Source organism: Moschus berezovskii, chromosome 12 (genome assembly GCF_049115385.1).
Source record: "Moschus berezovskii isolate FMDL1 chromosome 12, NW_MosBer_1.0, whole genome shotgun sequence".
Taxonomy (NCBI): domain Eukaryota; kingdom Metazoa; phylum Chordata; class Mammalia; order Artiodactyla; family Moschidae; genus Moschus; species Moschus berezovskii.
The window spans coordinates 4,312,916-4,332,353 of NC_142471.1; the positions used below are offsets into that span (position 1 = coordinate 4,312,916).

Below are 19,438 nucleotides of genomic sequence, written 5' to 3' on the forward strand. Positions count from 1 at the left end.
GAGCAAACTCATGTCCATTGAGTCAGTGATGCCATCCCACCATCATATTGTGTTATCCCCTTCTCCTCCTGCCTTCAATCTTTCCCAGCATCAGGGTCTTTTCTAATGAGTCAGCTCTTCGCATCAGGTGGCCATTGTATTGGGGCTTCAGCTTCAGCATCAGTCCTTCCAATGAATATTCAGGGTTGATTTCCTTTAGGATTGATTGATTTGATCTGCTTGCTGTCCAAGGGACTCTGTCCAATACCACAATTTAAAAGCTTAGTTCTTTGGTGCTCAGCCTTCTTTACAGTCCAATTCTCACATCCCTACATGACTACTGGAAAAACCATAGCTTTGACTACATGGACGTTTATTGGCAAAGTTATGTCTCTGCTTTTTAATACACTGTCTAGGTTTGTCATAGCCTTCCTTCCAAGGAGCAAGTGTTTTTTAAAGTCATGGCTACAGACACAGTCTGCAGTGATTTTGGGGCCCAAGAAAATAAAGCCTGGCACTATTTCCCCTTTTTCCCCATCTATTTGTTATGAAGTGATGGGACCAGATAACATGATCTTAGTTTTTTGAATATTGAGTCTTAAGCAAGCTTTTTCACTCTGTTCCTTCACCCTCATCAAGATACTTTAGATCCTCTTCACTTTCTGCCACTGGAGTGCATCTGCATATCTGAGGCTGATATTTCTTCCAGTAATCTTGATTCCAGCTTGTAATTCATCCAGCCCAGCATTCCTCATGATGTACTTTGCATATCAGTTAAATAAGCACGGTGACAATATACAGTCTTGACATACTTTTTCCAATTTGGAACTAGTCTGTTGTTCCAGGTCCAGTTCTAACTGTTGCTTCTTTTCCTGCATAGAGGTTTCTCAGGAGACAAGTAAGCTGGTCTGGTATTCCCATCTCTTGAAGAATTTTCCACAGTTTGTTGTGATCCACAGAGTCAAAGGCTTTAGCATAGTCAATGCAGCAGAAGTAGATGTTTTTCTGGAATTCCTTTGTTTTTTCTATAATCCAACAGATGTTGGCAATTTGGTCTCTGGTTCCTCTACCTTTTCCAAATCCAGCTTGTACATATGGAAGTTCTCAGTTCATGTACTGTTGAAACCTAACTTGTACATTTTGAGCATTACCTTACTAGGCATGTGAAATGAATGCAATTGTCCAGTGGTCTGAACATTCTTTGGCATTGCCCTTCTTTGGGACTGGAATGAAAACTGACCTTTTCCAGTTCTGTGGCCACTGCTGCATTTTCCAAGTTTGCTGACATCTTGAGTGCAGCACTTTAACAGCATTATCTTTTAGGATTTGAAATAGTTCAGCTGAAAATCCATCGCTTCCACTAGCTTTGTTCATAGTAATGCTTCCTAAGGCCCACTTGACTTCACACTCCAGGATGTCTGGCTGTAGGTGAGTGACCACACCATCTCAGTTATCAGGGTCATTAAGACCTTTTATGCATATTTCTTCTGTAGTCTTACCATTTCTTCTTAACTCTTCTGCTTCTGTTAGGTCCTTGCTGCTTCTGTCCTTTATTGTGCCCACCCTTGTATGAAATTTTCCCTTGGTATCTTCAACTCCATTGTACTGATATACCATACTTTGTTTCTCCAGTCATGTGCTGATGCAAATTTGGGTATTTTCCAGCTTTTGCTTATTATGAAGAGTGCTGCTATGATCATTTGTGCACAAGGTACACACCTAGAAGCAGAATTATTGGGTCATATGCCAACTCCATGTTTAAGTTCTGAGACTGCCCAACTGTCTTCTGTAGTGATTGCACCTTTTTACATCCTTCCTACCAACATATGAAACTTCTAATTTCTCTGTATCCCCACTAATACTTGTTATCTTCTGTAATTTTTTAATTATAGCCATCCAAGTGGGATGTGAAGTGGTATCTCATTGTGGTTTTGCCCATCCCTATTACTCCCTCAAATACCAACTTCCTTCTTCAGTAAAGATCTAGAACATTAATTTCCTATTACTTTCTAGCATTGTTTGAAAAATACATCTGTGAAATGGTATGTGTACACTTCACGATACCACTTTGGATCCTACAGGTATCTTTTAAATATTATAGTTATCATTTTAGAAATGGTCACTCAAGTTTCTGGCAATTTCTCAAAATTCCCTGTCCCACCTAGTTCCCTGGACCCCCCGTCCCCCTGCTTTATGTAATAAGCACACAATAAGGTAAACACTGAAGCTCAGACCCTTGTGCTGGCCTGTCCCCCTAGTTCCCTGGCCCCCCGCCCCCCATGCTTTATGTAATAAGCACACAATAAGGTAAACGCGGAGGTGCAGACCCTTGTGCTGGCCTGTCCCCCTAGTTCCCTGGCCCCCCCGCCCCCCTGCTTTATGTAATAAGCACACAATAAGGTAAACGCGGAGGTGCAGACCCTTGTGCTGGCCTGCGTTTCATCTCTTACCTGACTTTGTGCTTTCCTACTGATGCTAAAGCTGAAGCTCCAATACTTTGGCAACCTCATGTGAAGAGCTGACTCACTGGAAAAGACTCTGATGCTGGGAGGGATTGGGGGCGGGAGGAGAAGGGGACGACAGAGAATGAGATGGCTGGATGGCATCACCGACTGGATGGAGGTGAGTTTGAGTGAACTCCGAGAGTTGGTGATGGACAGGGAGGCCTGGCGTGCTGTGATTCATGGGGTTGCAAAGAGTCGGACACGACTAAGCAACTGAACTGAACTGAACTAAAGTAACCAAAACCAGTTTTTGCATGCTGTACTTTTTCCTATAAAGGTGACAAATGTGAGGATTTATGGACTGAATAAAAACAGGTGCATTTAAAAGGTGTAGGACTTTATTCAGAGTCAAATGTGGCCAGATAGAATGCAATATGAGGAGGAAAGAACATCATTCCAGAAGTGGAATCTTACTGAAAATCTTTTACCTTCCTTTCCCCAACTTAGGGTGGTAGCTTTCCCTTAAAAACAAAAGAAAATTCGTCCCACTAAGTACCAAAACTATGTTTATGCATTTGAAGCAATAAAACAAGGAGACAGGGTGGAGATATCTTCTGCAGGTACCACACAGGTTGATAGGCATTTCCTGACAAAGGAGTAGCTACAATTGGGACATCTGGGGTAATGACATATGCAAATGAGTACTGGGAAAGTATTCCTGGGATTCACCTCCATTAAGTATTATACTTTGAGGCATCATTATAGGTTATGAAACAGTGTTCTAATCCCTATGAGAAAGCAGTGAAAAAGCAATTCAAGAAACACTGCTGTAGTTGAACAGATGAACAGGAGTGGTGGTTGGAGAAAGAGAAGGATATGATGGATCCAGGTTTTGGAAAGTTGAGGTCTTGTGAGCTGCTTTACCAGTGGGGTGGGGAAAAATACCGTTTTCCCACTATACAGTTCAAGTAAGCACTGACTCTAATAATGTCGTAAATAACTGGCTTCCTTGGATGTAGAAGAAGTCACATTAAAATGATTACAATTATACGAAAGTTCTCTTTTTTTTTTGTAATGGCCAAGCCATCTCTAATCAAATTGTAGAAGACCACTGGTGCATAAGGGTCAGTAGGGTCAGACTTCACACAAACTCGGAATTTTATGACCAACATCATCAGTAAAGCAGTTCAGTATATCAGCAAAGCAGTTCAGTCCAGGTCTTCAGGAGCCTACTTTATCCACAAGGAATCTGGCTAATAGATACATGTATTCAAAGCTGCAGAGACGTAAAGGGTGGTGTTTCCCAAGCGTCTTGCTACAGAGCTGAAGAGACCCTACAGATTAGCTAGAACAGAAAACATTCCTGACACAGGTCTGTCAGGCGCTTGAAATCACTGGCAAGTTATTTCATTTCAATCACTGTTCCTTTGTTACTAAATAAACAAGGAGGAAAGACTGTGTGTATAAAGTGCCTACAATAAAGAGGTTATTTAGGGAAAACGTACTAAAATATAGTACTTGTGTTTTCCCAACCAGCCCCAGGGCGTCCAACCAACCAAGCCTCAGCCTGAGTTCTACCCTAGAGGATGCTGTAGCGCATCTTCCTTTTGGAAAGCGACGGTGGGAGAAGGTATCAAAGCTAATCTTTAACTGAGACTTTACTGTGTGAAAAACTCTTCTGCGCTTCTTAGTGGTAACTCATTTAATGGTCAAATAATCCTACGAGGCGGGTCCAAATTTAGCCCTATTTTTCAGATGAAGAAATTGAGCTAGAGATGAATTACTTCTCTAAGGTCACACAGTCACTCAGCGACGAAGAGCACCGCGAAAGCAGGAATTCCGGAGAGGAGCACGACGGACACCAGAAGACTGCGGGAAAGGGGCAGAGGGAGGGGCGGGAGGCGGACCCACAGGGGAGAAATCGCCAGCAACGTCTTGCACTGATTGCTATGCACAGTTTCATCACTTAAGCTGCTGGCGTCACCGCCAGGAACGGAAAAGACTCCTATCTCTGTAAGGTTCAGCCTCGATCACAAGAAAACCATCGCAGAGGAGACGCGGGGATGATCCCTTTATCACCCGCAGGTTCCCCGGCGCCGCAGGGCCGCCTGCAGCGGCGAACTACAGCCCCCACTACGCATCGCGCGGGGGCCCAGGGGCCCATGCGGGGGCGCAGGCGAGGGTGTTCCAAAGGCGCCTTGAGAAAAAGAAGAAAAGCATACGTCTTCCGTCGCTCACCAGCCTTCACACTGCTCTCACTCTCAGAGGGATGCAGTCGTCTTTTTTAAGAACAGCTACCACGGAAAAGCGTGTAAAATCGCTTCTGTCTTCAGGCACGACAGAGGGCAGCTGCGACAACAGCGCCCAGCGCGAGGTCCTCGGGCCAAGTGCGGGGCGGAGCCAGCGGGGGCGGGGCGGGGCCGCGGCCGGAAGTGTGCGCGGGCGGGAGAGAAGCCTGAGTGGCTGCTGGCGCGCGCTTCCGGCTAGTGCGTTGACGTCGGCCGGCTGTACGGGGCGCCGCTGAGGGCTCTTCGGCCGCCGCCGCGCGTTCCCTGCTGGCCCCGAGGCGCTTAGTCTCTATTCTCTCTTCTCGCCGTAGGCCGTGACGACATGAGCAGCAAAGAAGGTGGCATCCTCAACAGCTTTGGGCGTGATTTATTTATTTAATCCAGCCTTTTTGTCGCATTTTCACTTCCCACCCTTGAAAGATGCTTTCTCCCCGCGCAGACTCGGGGGGCAGCGGCCCTGGTGATTTCCCCGGCCACATTGGCCCTATTTACCTCTTTTCCTTAATCCGCGAGCCATTTTTATCTTAGTTCGGTAATTGCTCCACCTTGTTCCAGATCAGGGAACCCGTTGTGGGAGGTTTGGATGAGCTTAAGATTTGGGAGGTGGTGGGGGAAGGTAGGGCTGCTTTTCTCTCCGTTTGCTGAGAAAGTCTCTGCGATGACGGCCCGGGGAGGTCTGGTTTTAAGGAAGAAAGGGGTTTACCTTTATTATGTGTTGTCAAGTCCTGGCGATGGGAGAGCTCTTGTCCAACCTTTTTTTCCTTCTCTATGTAAGGATCAGGAGGGTTCAGGAAAAGGAAGCATGACAATTTCCCACATAACCAGAGAAGAGAAGGGAAGGATGTTAATTCATCTTCACCTGTGATGTTGGCCTTCAAATGTAAGTTCTCTATCATGTACACTGGTGAAGGGAAGAGAACTAAAGATTTTGTAGAAAGGATCACTTAGCTATGTTATGCTTCAGTCTCAGAATTTTCCTGCAGGTTTTGCAGTGGTGCTCGGTCTGCCATGAAAATTGAGATTACAAAAGTCTTGACTTTTTTTCCCCGTTTAAGTTCCACAGGTAAACATTAATTAACATCAGACCTGCCACATAACTGAAAATTACTGTGTATCTGATAAGCATGCATATCAGCTATATATATACGGATATTTTTAACGTGTATTGGTTTTGTTTTCTTCGCTAGACTTTTGGAGACTTTTTTGTTTTTTTGATGTGGAACATTTTTTAAAGTTTTATTGAATTTGTTATAATAACTGCTTCTATTTTATGTTTTGGTTTTTTGACCATGAGGCGTGTGGGATCCCCGACCAGGCATCTACCTCACACCCTCTTCATTGGATGGTGAAGTCTCAACCACTGAACCAGGAGGGAAATGCTGTATTTTTGTTTTCACTATACCTCTTTGCAGAGAGTGGGCACTCAAGTGCGTGTAAATTATACGTGTGTATTTATTCCCAGATTCTCTTTTCTCAGTATTTTAACTTGGGAAAATTGTTCCTCATTGCAAACAAAGTATAAAACAAAATTCACGTAACACTTGTCCAGCATCCTATTTTTTTTTTATTTTTTTGTTCACACTGTATGGCAGGCAAGATCTTAGTTCCCCTACTTGGGATTGAATCCATTTTACTCTGCAGTGAAATAGCAGAGAGCTAACCACTGGAGCAGCAGAGAATTCCCCCAGTATCCTATTCTTTATACTTTCTGTAGTTCAGGAATCCAAAAGAGGCTGAGTTAGCTATTGGTTCGGATAACTTGGAGTCATCTGAAGACTTGAGTTGGAGGATCCACAACTATCAGTCACTTAGGCATTCTGCTAGCAGCCAGCTCTGTGTTTCCCCATGTGGACCCCTCCATAGTACTACCTGAGTGTCCTTGTGTTACAGCATTTGGCTTCCCCAGATGGAGGGAGGGAGGAGACCACAGTTTACTTATGTCCTAATCTTGGATATCATACGTGTCACTTTTGCTATAGTTTATTAGTTAGAAATGAGGCAGTTTTAAAACTCAGCCTCACGTTTGAGAGAAAGGGAATTAGGTGCCACTTTTTGAAAGGAGGAGTATTAAGTAAATCGTGGACATATTCGAAGATTGTCACAACACATAACAGTGATCTTCAGTGGTGTAGGACAACTACTTGTGACTGAGGAAAGAGCATATTGATGGAGCTCTATGCGCAGTGGAGAAGCTGCACTGGGTCAAGTGTTCTCTGTCGTTACGGTCTCACACACTCCGTTGCTTGTTTCCGAGTGTATTTTGCTGTCTTGTGTCTCTGCCTGCTTTTGTCTTCGTAGCTCTTTAGGCTTGGAATAGCTTCTAGCGTGGTGCCCCATTGCCCCGCTGATGTACTGTAGTTTTTTTTAAGACCCATTCCAAGTAGCTTCTTCCTGCTTTTCTGATTTTTTTCTGATTTTCCTCCCAAGCAAATTTGGTGACAGACAGTGCATTCATTGAACATCCATCCATTTAGTCAAGATGTATTTATTGAACATCTGTGTTCTAGCAAGGGCTTCCCAGGTGGTGCTAGTGGTAAAGAATCTGCCAGCCTATGCAGGAGATGCAAGAGACATAGATTTGATACCTGGGTCGGGAAGATTGCCTGGAGTAGGAAATGGCAACACTCTCAGGTGTTCTTTCCTGTAAAATGCCACGGACAAAAGATCCTGTGGGGCTACAGTCCATGGGGTCTCAAAGAGTCAGGACTGAATGACTGAACATTACTAATACTGTGTTTTAGCATATGTTGATAGTGAACAAGAAAACCATAATTCCTGATTTAGTGAACCTTTTCTATATATTTATTATAACATGGTCACATTCAATTCTTTGTTTTTATCTCTGTCTCATACTAGACTGAGCTTGAGGATAGAAATGCCTTATTTAACTTTTTATTCATAGTATCTAATTCGCAGTGGTCATTAATATAGTCAGAATGTGAATGCATTTGATTGTCTTCAAATGTTAGGCAAAATCCTAGCCTAATTATTATCTCAGTAATAAAAGACCGGATGTGTTTAGGCCTTTGTCAGCTGCTAATTTGGCTAATAGTTCATTCAAGTTCTGAATAAACTTTTGTATTCAGGTTCAAAGTATGTCTGTGGACTGCCAGGCAACTTGCTAGTTCTTTGGAATGATAAATCTTCTAAAATAAAGTGGTTGTTAAATAAGTGCTTTATGGGTATCTCAGTCGTGTCCGACTCTGTGTGACCCCATAGACGGAAACCCACCAGGCTCCCCCGTCCCTGGGATCCTCCAGGCAAGAACACTGGAGTGGATTGCCATTTCCTTCTCCAATGTGTGAAAGTGAAAAGTGAAAGTGAAGTTGCTCAGTCCTGTCTGACCCTTAGCGACCCCACGGACTGCAGCCTACCAGGCTCCTCCATCCATGGGATTTTCTAGGCAATAGCACTGGAGTGGCTTGCCATTGCCTTCTCCAATTTAACAGCTAGGGCTTGAGAATTCATAAAGTTGATGTTATTAAGGTTTAAAGCATAATTTGAAAATCCTGGTTTATTTTTTTGTGGATATTTACATTGTGCATGGTAAAGTAATTAAAAATAACTTTACATAATTTAGTGAAGTAGTTGAAAATATTTTTTTGTTAGTAGTTATATGTGGTAATTTTGTGATAACAATCTCTTTATTAGAACAGATAATTTGTTACAATATATACATCTCATTGTGAGGCTCTGAGAGGTAAAATCGAGTTAAGGCATACCTGTATTTAAAGAAAGAATATCTTGGTTAGTAGTAGAGTTTTTGATTTCCAGGTACTTTAAAAGTAAATAAGTTGGTTTCTCTTATATACTGACAGTATTGTTTCATTATACTTTCAAATGTAGAACAAGCATGCTTATGGTCATAATAATGTGTTTTTAGCATTTCAACAGGAACTTGATGCAAGACATGACAAATATGAGAGACTTGTGAAACTTAGTCGAGATATAACTGTTGAAAGCAAAAGGACGATTTTTCTCCTCCATAGAATTACAAGGTAAGTAAATATCTTTAAATTTGTTACAGTTGGATAAGGTTGATAAGTATTTTATATTTATCAGAAAGTCAGTGGGCAGTAACTAGCTAACTGTTTTTGAACACCAGGATCAAGAGGATGTTAGTAGCAGGTAGATTTTATTTTAAGAATAAACATTTTTTAAAAAATAGGAAATTTTTCTTATTTTCAGAACAGCTAAGGATTTGTGTCTTGTTAAGATCATTCACAGAGATAAAACTATTGTTGTGAACATATTTAAACTTTAATGGTTACTAACGCGTATATATGGAATTTAGAAAGATGGAAATGATAACCCTGTATACAAGACCGCAAAAGAGACACAGGTGTATAGAACAGTCTTTGGGACTCTGAGGGAGAGGGTGAGGGTGGGATGATTTGGGAGAATGGCATCGAAATATGTATGTTGTCATATGCGAAAAAAAAAAGATGTACAATATAAAAAAAAATAATAATAAAGTTTCAGCAGTTTCAAAAAAAATAAAATAAACTTTAATGGTTTATTAGAGCCTATTAACATTAAAGCTTTTCTTGGATGATATGTGCGAACATTTTAATATTAGGTAAGCATTGCATTCTGCTTATCTTCCCATTCATTTTTCAGTTCATTGGACATTGGGCTTTCTGCCTCACCGAATGAAATTGAAATTGCCTTTGTTCACTCATTGATAAATCTAGTATATACTCTTCTACTCTTTTCTTATTTACATTTTTGCAGTGTGTGATAATGTTGACTGTTTAATTCTTTGGGGGAGTTCTGAAGTTCTTCCATCTTCAGCTCTGTGATATTCTTAAACTATGACTTGACTTTTTCTAGGTGAAAGTATTAATTGCTCAGTCGTGTTTGGCTCTTTGCGACCCCATGGACTGTAACCCACCAGGCTCCCCAGGCAAGAATACTGGAGTGGGTTGCCGTGTCCTCTTCCAGGGCATCTTCCTGACTCAGGGATCGAACTCCTGCATTGGAGGCAGATGCTTTACCGTCTAAGCCACCAGGGAAGCTTAATTCTTTGCAAGTTCCCCCACCTTCAGCTCTGTGATATACTTTCTGTAGGACTTTACTGTTTTTCTAGGGAGCTCTGTATATTTGAATAGATTTCTTTGTTGCAAATAAAAGAAGCAAACTTAAACTAGCCTAGATTAAAAGGAGGGAAGTGGAATATTTTATGAATGCAGCTGGGTATCTCCATTTTCTCATCTTTGTTTGGTGTTTCATTTGACTAGCTTTCTTTGCTTTTCTGTTCTGCATTGAGGTAGAAATCATCCACCCTGTAGCTCCAAAGAGAGATTTTTGTTACATTGCCAATTCCAAATGCCTCCAGAAGGCTAGTGAGGATTGGCTTCCCACTGTGTGTCTGACAAAGTATTTAAGCAAGTCCAAGTGTAATTTATGAGCTTTTTATTATTAAAGTAGTTTTGAAATATTCTATTCACACACAGCTTTTAAGGTAACTCTGAAATACTTTAATTTTTATTCCATTAAGTAGAAACAATTTGCCATATGTGGATTAGTGGAATGTTGCACTATTAAGCTTTTCTTTTTTATACTTGATTCTAAAATTAGTTTTCTACTTATTTTTTGAACCAGTGTTCAGGTAGCTTATATACACTTGAGCTTGTATTATGAAAAAAAGCAACACTGATCTGGTGAATTATGAACACTTTTTTCAATAGAAATTTCAGTTCTAAAACAATTGTCAGTATTCAGCAGTTTAAAGAAATAGTAGAACTATAACAGGAGGATTTCATATTTTGGAGAAAACCATGTTACTGTGTAACGTCATCTTATGGTTGTCTTCCAAAAAATAATAAATATTCATTATAGTAAACTTAGAAAATAATAATCTTTAGAAATATTAAAAATGACAGAGAAGTTAAGGTACTGAGTGAAAGAAGTCAGTGAATGAAAGACACTGACAGCCATTATCAGTAAGCAGATTCATAGCGTATACTTTTTTATCCTAATTGTTTCCATATCTTCTATAACGTTTTTTGATTAGTAAACTAATAGTTAACTTTAGAAAAATTATAAACTAGAGAAAGTAAAACACTTCATGAAAGAAATCAGAGTACATAAAGATAACTACTCTTAATGAACACTTTTCATATTTTAACTATACTTGCATTTTCTTTAATAGATAAAGGTTAAAATAAATAGATAAAGGTAGATATTTCTTTGCCAGTGAGCTTTGGTAGTTTGATCTTTTAAGGAATTTTTCCATTTCTGTAGAATCTGTTGTAATATTCTCTCTCTCATTCCTGAAGTTTATGGTAATTTGTATCCTCTTTTTCCTGATCTGTCTAGCTAGAGGTTTATCAATTTTATTGATCCTAAAGGACTACTGTTGATTTCACTGATATTCTGTATGGTTTTCTGACATTGGTTTCTGCTGTTTCCTTCTTTCTGCTTACTTTGGATTCATTTGCTCCTTTTCTGAAGAATTTCTTAAGGTGGAAGCTGGGATCAAAGAAGAAACTGAGATCATGTCTTCTTTTCTAATGCAGTGCTATCCGTTTCCCTGTTACATCTCTAAGTACATTTTTAGCCACATTCCACAAATTTTCATACGTTGTTTTTCATTTTCATTCAGTTCAAAATACTTGCTAATTTTCATTTTCATCTTTGATTTCATCTTGGGTTGTTTAGATGTTGTTTTGTTTCCAAATACTTGGGAATTTTCCAAGCATGTTTTTTATGATTTGAATTCTTTTCAATTTACTGAAACTTGGTTTTGACCCAGAACATGGTCTCTCTGGACCTTGTACACTTGAAAAGTGTATGTACTCTGCTGCTGTTGGGTGTAGTGTTCTATCGTGTCAGCTAAGTCAAGTTGGTTGATGATACTGTTCAATCATCTATAACATTTCTGATTTTTATTAACATATACTTGTTCTGTCAATTATTGAGAGATGTTGAAATCTCTTGACTATAACTGTGAATTTGTTTTATTTTTGCAGTTCTATCAGTTGTTGCTTGATTTATTTAAGTCCTTTCATTTGATGTATTAAATGACATTTAGGATTGTTCTGTTGACTTGATGAATTGACTCATTATTATCATGATTGTATCCCTGGAAATATTCTTTGTTTTGAAATCTGTTTTGTTATTATATTAATAACTACTCTCATTTTCTTTTGATTAGTGTTAACAGGATATATCTTTATTCATCCTTTTATTTTTAATCTATTTATGTCTGGACTTCCCTGGTGACTCAGACAGTAAAGAATCTGCCTGCAGTGCTGGAGACTGGGTTCGATCCCAAGGTCAGGAAGGTCCCTTGGAGAAGGGAATGGCAACCCACTCCAGTATTCTTGCCTGGAGAATTCCATGGACAGAAGAGCCTTTGGGCTACAGTCCATGGGGTCACAGAGTCAGGCATGACTGAGTGGCTAACACTTTGACACTGTATATATTTAAAAAGGCTTTCTTATCTTTCTTGCTTTTAATACATTTATCAATTTTATCTAATCTCTGCCTTTTACAGAGGTGTTTAGACCATTTACATTTAATGTGATTATTAACATGGTTGGAATTCAAGCTGTGATCCATTTTCCTTTTTTTTTTGCCTTATTTTGGACTGAGTATTTTTTATAATTCCATTTTTTATCTTATTTGTTGGCTTATTAGCTGTACTTTGTTTTTGTAGTGGTTGTTTTATGGTTTGTAATATGTGACTTGTCACAGCCTGTGTCCTTACTTTGTACAGTACCATGTTAACTGAAGCTTGTACATTTCAGAATCATGTCTTTCCTTTGCATGGTTCTGTGGTAATAGTTACTTTGTAAATTGAAGTCACAGTGCTGATATGCACAGATTTCAGTTAACATGATACTGTGCAGAGTAAGGACAGCTTGCGTATCACTTTGCCTAAAATATATGAACCCTATAATTCTGTTCTTTCTTTTCCGTTTCACTTTTACAAGCTTGGCCTTTGTACTACTTCTGAAATACATGCTACTTCTGTCTTATTTATAATCCCTATGGGTGTATACTCAGTCATGTCTGACTTTTTGTGGCCCTGTGGACTGTAGCCCTCCAGGCTCCTCTGTGCATGGAATTTTCCAGGCAAGAATACTGGAGCGGGTTGCCATTTCCTACTCGAGGGGATTTTCCCAACCCAGGGATGGAACCTGCACTCCTGCGTTGGCAGGCAGATTCATTACTGCAGTGCCACCTAGCTTACCCTATAATCCCCATAATATACCAGAAATGGTAAATATATGGAAGAAGATAACTTTTTAATTAAAAAATTATATTGTTTAAGTAAAAATAATAATTATTTTGGGGATTATTATTTTTACTTAAAATTTAAAAACAATATTGTCTAAATAAAAGTACTAATCCCCATAATACATTATTATTTTTAAACAGTATGATTTTTTAAATTAAAGTTATCTTTTTCCATATATTTACCATTTCTGGTGTCCCTTATTCCTTTATTAATAGAACCATGTTTTCATGTGGTATCATTTTTCTTTTGCCTAAAGAACTTTCTTTAATACATTTTGTAGTGTCAGTGTGCCAGTGATGAATCAACTGTTTCTAGTTTTGTGTGGTCTCTTGAGATTATTTTGTGTGTTCACTTAGAGTGGGCCTTTTATCAGCCTCACAAGTTTGCACTAATCAAAATTCAACTGAAGACATGAGTAGTCCCCTTCTGTAGATCTCTGAAACTCTGCATGTAGTTTTCTCCTTCGTTTCTTTGCCTTGCAAATTTTAGCCATCTTGACCACTGTGAACTCCCATCTCCTGCGCCTCTACTGCGGGAGACTCCCACGGTCCAGCTGTTTCTCGTGCCTTCTCTGCCACTTGGAAACTGCAGGCAGTCAGATGGAGCAGTCGTAGGGCCCATGTCCTTGTTTTCACTCATCTGTTGTGCTGTCCTATGCTGCCTCTTTCACAGTGTCTATTTGTTTATTTTTTATGTTTGTTTCTTACGGTGGGATGACAAATCCGTGTTACTCCATCTGACTAAAAGTAGACCTCTCTAGATGTCTTGATGATGAGGATAACTGCTTTTCAGTGTCATGTTAGTTTCTGCTGTACAATGGCGTGAATCAGCTGTGAGTTTACATATGTCCCCTTGCTCCTGAGCCTTATTCCCACCCAGCCCCATCCCACCTGTCTGGGTCATCACAGAGCACCAAGCTGAGCTCCCTGTGCTATGTAGTAGCTTCCCATTAGTTATCTCTTTTACACATGGAAGGAAATCAGTCCTGAATATTCACTGGAAGGACTGATGCTGAAGCTGAAACTCCAATACTTTGGCCACTTGGTGCAAAGAACTGACTCATTGGAAAAGACCGTGATCCTGGGAAAGTTGAAGGCAGGAGGAGAAGGGGAGGACAGAGGAGGAGATGGTTAGCATCACCAACTCAATGGACATGAGTTTCAGCAAGCTCCGGGAGTTGGTGATGGACAGGGAAGCCTGGCGTGCTGTAATCTGTGTGGTTCCGAAGAGCTGGACGTGCCTGAGCAACTGAGCTGAACTGAGTGCATCTGTGTTGCTGCTGCGCTCTCAGCTTGCCCCACCCTCTCCTTCCTGCAGTGTCCACAGTCTGCTCTCTGCATCAGCTCTCTACTCCTGCCCCGCAGATCGGCTCATCAGTGCCACTTTTCTAGATTCCACATATATGCATTAATATACAATATTTATTTTCCTCTTTCTGACTCACTTCCCTCTGTATGACAGACTCTAGGTCCATCCACATCACCGTAAACAACCTAATTTTATTCCTTCTTATGGCTAAGTAATATTCCACTGTATATATGTACCACAACTTCTTTATCCATTTATCCATATATCATATTTTTATGAGCATAATTTCTCTTGTAGTTATGGTTGTGATACAAATACAGCTTCTTATACTTCTTTACACTGAATATTACGTTAAAGCATTTTCCATGTTTTTTACCTATTTTTAATAAATTATAGTTGTACTTTTGAGTAAGAAGTTTCAAGATACATAGGATATTTACTTAGCTGTACATTAGTTGATATGTATGTTATTTCAGTTTTTCACGTCAAAACATCTGCCTGATATTTTAAAAGTTCCCAATATCTTGATTGTAGTGCTCCTGATATGGAAGAAATATTGACTGAATCAGAAGTTAAATTGGATGGTGTCAGACAAAAGATATTGCAGGTAGCCCAAGAGCTCTCAGTAGAAGACATGCATCAATTCCACAGAGCCATTACTACAGGTGAGTCTAGGTTCATTTCAGTGGTAACGTTTAAAAGAAAATAGTATGTTAAATAATTTATGTATGCATTGCATGAATTATAATTAACACTTAGTGAAATATTATTGGTTTTAAAAAATTGGGACTTCCAAGTAGTAATATAAAGATAATTTAAAAATGCTTACTTGGCTTTATTTTCCTGTGTAGTGATAGTTACTGATAGATTTTGATAAATTAGTTGAGGAGACACTCTTAATAGAGAAACTTTATTCTTGAGGGAGTAGAGTGTATTCAGACAGGGTGTATCTCATTCCCCACTATGAGTATATTTCACTTGTGGCTCTAAGTTTCAGTCATAGTAGGTTCATAAAAAGAGGATGTATCACCTAGCCAAATGGACCAAAACATCTCATAGTGTGACTCCATACTGGGAATTCTAGGATAATACTGGGTTTTATATATTCATTTAAAAAGCTTCATGGAGTATTGGATCTTGGTGATTATCACCATTTATAAATCAGTTGCACAAACGTTTAAAGTACTTGATCTAATCCTCTTCATCCTTTTCTTGTGAGTTCACTGATAGGAGAGAGAACTGTATAATTCAGGCATACCCTAATTATTTGCAGAAAGACAAAGTCAAAGTTTGATTCGTATTTATAGAAATAAATGGAAGTTGCTTTCTATCAAAGAGCTGATTCCATTGAGCTCAGGTCAGTTCAGTAGTAAGAAATGAGTTCATTTGGTATCTGTTCAATATATGTTCAGTTTTAGTCTGAATATTTATCATTTCAGCACTTGTCTTTCAGAAATGTCAACCTGTGGTTGTTGAAATGTCCTAATATTAGTAAGAGAAAGTGCCTGTATACATCAGTTAAAGTTGAAGATACATTATTATAAACTAAAGTGATAAAATAGTTTTATGAAGAGTCATTATGGTATCTTCTGAAAGGAGATACATTTCCATCCTCATAATTTATTATTTACTATCAGGGATTTATTTGATTTTTAAATTAATAGCACACATAATTAAAAAGGCTTTATGAATTCCGTTTATGTTGTCAGGCCTCACAACCTTGCATATGACAAATTTGGGTGAGAAGATCAGAGGTAATGATTGGAAGAAAAGTGAAGTGTTTAACTAAACAAGGGTCTAGAAGAAAACATATGAGAATGTCTTTATGACCTTGTAGTAGGAAAGATTTATTTTTTAAATGACAGAAGAAAGTATTAACTACTAAAGGAAAATTGGATCAATTGAATTTTGTTAAAATTAAGAAATTCTTTTTATCAAAATACATCATTAAGGAAGCAAAAAGGCAAATTGAAGTCTGAGAGATGACGTTTAAGTACATACTTTGGATAGAGAACTCATATAGAATATATGGAGAATTCCTACAAATCAATAAGTCAGTTTTAAAAATGGACAAAAAAAGTTGAATAGGGGCCTCAGAATGTGAATATTCAGATGACTATGAATATTCATGAAAAAGTGCTCAGCATCATTATTCACTAGAGTAGTGTAAAGTGAAACCAAATGAGGTACCATTCAGTCACCAGCATAACTAATTGTAAATACTGACAGAACCATTAAAAAAAAGCTTTTGGCAGCATCCAGCTAAAAACCTGCGTCTACCATATTATTATTTCTGGGTATGTACCCGAGAAAAGTGAGGATTATATCACCAAAAAACATGTGTAGGAGACCTCAGAACAGCTATAATCATAATATCCTAAAAGTGAAAGGTGACTCAGCTCAACAGGTCAGTGGGTACATTGTGGTGTAGTTGTCCAATGTAGTACTATGTAGCAATAGAAAAGGATAAAGGTATGTAGCATCAAATACGAATTTGTCATTCTGTTGGACAAAATAAGCAGACACAAAAGAGTATCTAACTGTATAATTCCATTTATGTGAAGTTCAGAAAGAGGCATAATTAATCTAGAGATGTTGATTGGCTTCATTTGGCCCAGTAGGTTATGTTGTAGGTCCTTCATTGATCTATGAGTAAAGTATAAGGAAAGGCTTTAAATAAGAGCAAGGACCATATGGATAGTGACACACAGAATGTTACTTAAGAAGTCATGCTTGGCTTTTAGAACAAAACAGAGGAATGGGGAAAAAAGGCAAAGGGGACATTTCACTGAATCAGTAGAGTGTTTCTTAAATCAAAAAGGAAGCACTAACTCTTGGAAAAAGTTTAGTTAGGGCATTAGTAAAATGGGAGGAATCTTTCTTCAGATATTCCCATTTCACTATCTTCCCACTACTGAAGATTATGAATTATTAAATCATAGTCATAGTATTATGAATTTTATGAGTATTAGTGCTTATAAGCACTGTATTTCATTTAGGGCTTCCCTAGTGGCTCAGTCTCCAGGGACGGGGGAGCCTGGTGGGCTTTCGTCTATGGGGTCGCACAGAGTCGGACATGACTGAAGTGACCTAGCAGCAGCAGTGGCTCAGACAGTAAAGCATCTGCCCACAATGTGGGAGACCTGGGTTCAGTCCTTGGGTTGGGAAGATCCCCTGGAGGGGACGGCATGGCAACCTACTCCAGTATTCTTTCCTGGAGAGTCCCATGGATAGAGGAGCCTGGTGGGCTACAGTTCATGGGGTCACAAAGAGTCAGACACGACTGAGCGACTAAGTACATATTCCATTTAAGACTTTTGTTTATGATTTGTACGTTTTGAGATTATCTACTCGTGAATTAAATGTTTAAGGATTCTCTGTATCTCACTTTTCTTTAGGAAGTCTTTAAAATAAAGTGAGGTTCTTTAAATTGATGTAATGAAGATTTATTTCCTTAAAGTTAAGGAATAAAACAGTCAAGAGAAGTGTCTGGGACTTAAAAATTTGCACATAGATATTTTACTTGATAAAATAAGTTTATTTATAATTAGAGTAGCAGTAACAATGTGATGCTTATGAATAGCTTGCTGCTTGTAATTGTTAAATGCTTGTTTTGGTGTTACTCCAAATAGTTGTTCTTTTGACTTGAAGATAAAACAATTCTGGCATTGAACTAAAGGAGTTCCGTGCTTTTCCTCATTAAGAATAGTGCTAATGGCACGCAGAGCATTTCCCTAAGGGATACTTGTGTTAGCTCAAACATTGAGTATCCTACTAATAATTGAACAACAACCAAAAGTTAGGTCTGTTTTCTACACATTTCTTATCAGAGTACGTTACAGATTGCCCCGGGGGATTGTTAAACAAATGAGAAATAATTAGTTACTTGAAATAAATCACTTAAAACTTTTTGGTGCCCTATCATATTTCTAGTGTTTTTTTTCCTCTTGTTGAAAAACTAACAGTTGGAAATGCCCTCCATCTCAAAGAAAAAGTTTTTTTTTTCTTTTTGGTTTAGTTTATATAATTGTGATAATATTAAAAATTGTCATTTAATTTTGAGACATCCTAGTGCAGAAAACTTAAGTTCAGACACTAACATTTTAATTCTTTTATCCGAGCATGGGCATGATGGGTTGAGTGAGTGTTTTGGGCCAGCTACGACATTTTCTAAAACTGTTGTTCTTTATATATTAAATATTTATGTTTATGTGACCTTTGCAGTATCCCTGAGTCATAAATATTTTTACCACTTCATAAGTGGGGAAATGGAGACTTAACAGGAGTTAAGCAACTTGTTCAAGGTCATAAGCTAGTAAGTGGTACCACTGCTTCTTATTGCGTGGATTTAATTTACCTGTTGAACTTTAGAACCTTACCCCAACTAAAGGCTTTATATTGCTTAAATTTCTCTTTGCCCAAATATGAAGGTTTTTCTTAAATAATCCAGGACACATTATAACTCTTGTGTTGCACTTTTTTTCCCACATAGCACTTAACAACTTTGACATACTCTCTAATCTCCTTATTTATTATGTTTCTGTATTGTTTCTTTTCCTCTACTAGAAGGTGGACTCTGTAAGTCTCTACAAAAAGTTTTTTGTTATTGTTAACTGGTGTATCCCAGACACTTAATAGCAGTTTGATAAATGTTGACGGAATGAAGAGCAAAAGTATTTTAATTTAAAAGGGCTTTTTTGTTCTTGTTGTTCAGCCAAATCTTTTATCTAATGATTTGCTTTTGCAGATTTTTGTTTGACTGTTTTTTGTTGCTTCCAAAAGGAAACAGGTTTCCAGGGGCTGTTGCTTAGATATAATACAAAAATAGGATCAATATTAATCCTTACAGACATTCTAAAGGTCATATCAGTACAGAAAAATTTGATGTCATTTCAGTATATTAGCACAATTGAGACAGCTTAGTGAAAAAGTGAACATGAAGACGTGAAGATCTGCAAGCCTTTGAAATAAACAATGGAAGAGTTTAGTGAAAAGAAACAGATATAGCTAAACATTGAATTTTTAGCTATCTGAACTAATGGGAACGAAGCTTCCCATTCATTCACAGGAAACAAATGAATAAACATGATATTTTGGTGGCTTAACAAAATAGGAATCATTTCTTTCTCATTTGAAGTCCAGGCTTTGCGATGGTAGTTTGAATATGCTCT

At 38.6% G+C, this 19,438-nt stretch overlaps 1 protein-coding gene across 4 annotated transcripts in view; it reads left to right on the plus strand.

The window, feature by feature from the left end:
• Positions 1–4,894: 4,894 nt before the first annotated feature.
• The window catches only part of TSNAX (translin associated factor X), a 35,204-nt gene continuing 20,660 nt past the window's right edge, over positions 4,895–19,438 (plus strand). Inside the window, exons 1-4 of one of the 4 annotated variants that reach the window (XM_055425809.2) lie at positions 4,895–5,049; positions 5,487–5,591; positions 8,595–8,709; positions 14,802–14,932. In XM_055425809.2, the coding sequence (XP_055281784.1) occupies positions 5,034–5,049; positions 5,487–5,591; positions 8,595–8,709; positions 14,802–14,932 (367 nt within the window). In that variant the 5' untranslated portion in view covers positions 4,895–5,033. Of the gene's footprint in view, positions 5,244–5,486; positions 5,592–8,594; positions 8,710–14,801; positions 14,933–19,438 lie in introns of all 4 variants that reach the window. The other 3 variants (XM_055425808.2, XM_055425810.2, XM_055425811.2) reach the window with 3 other exon arrangements.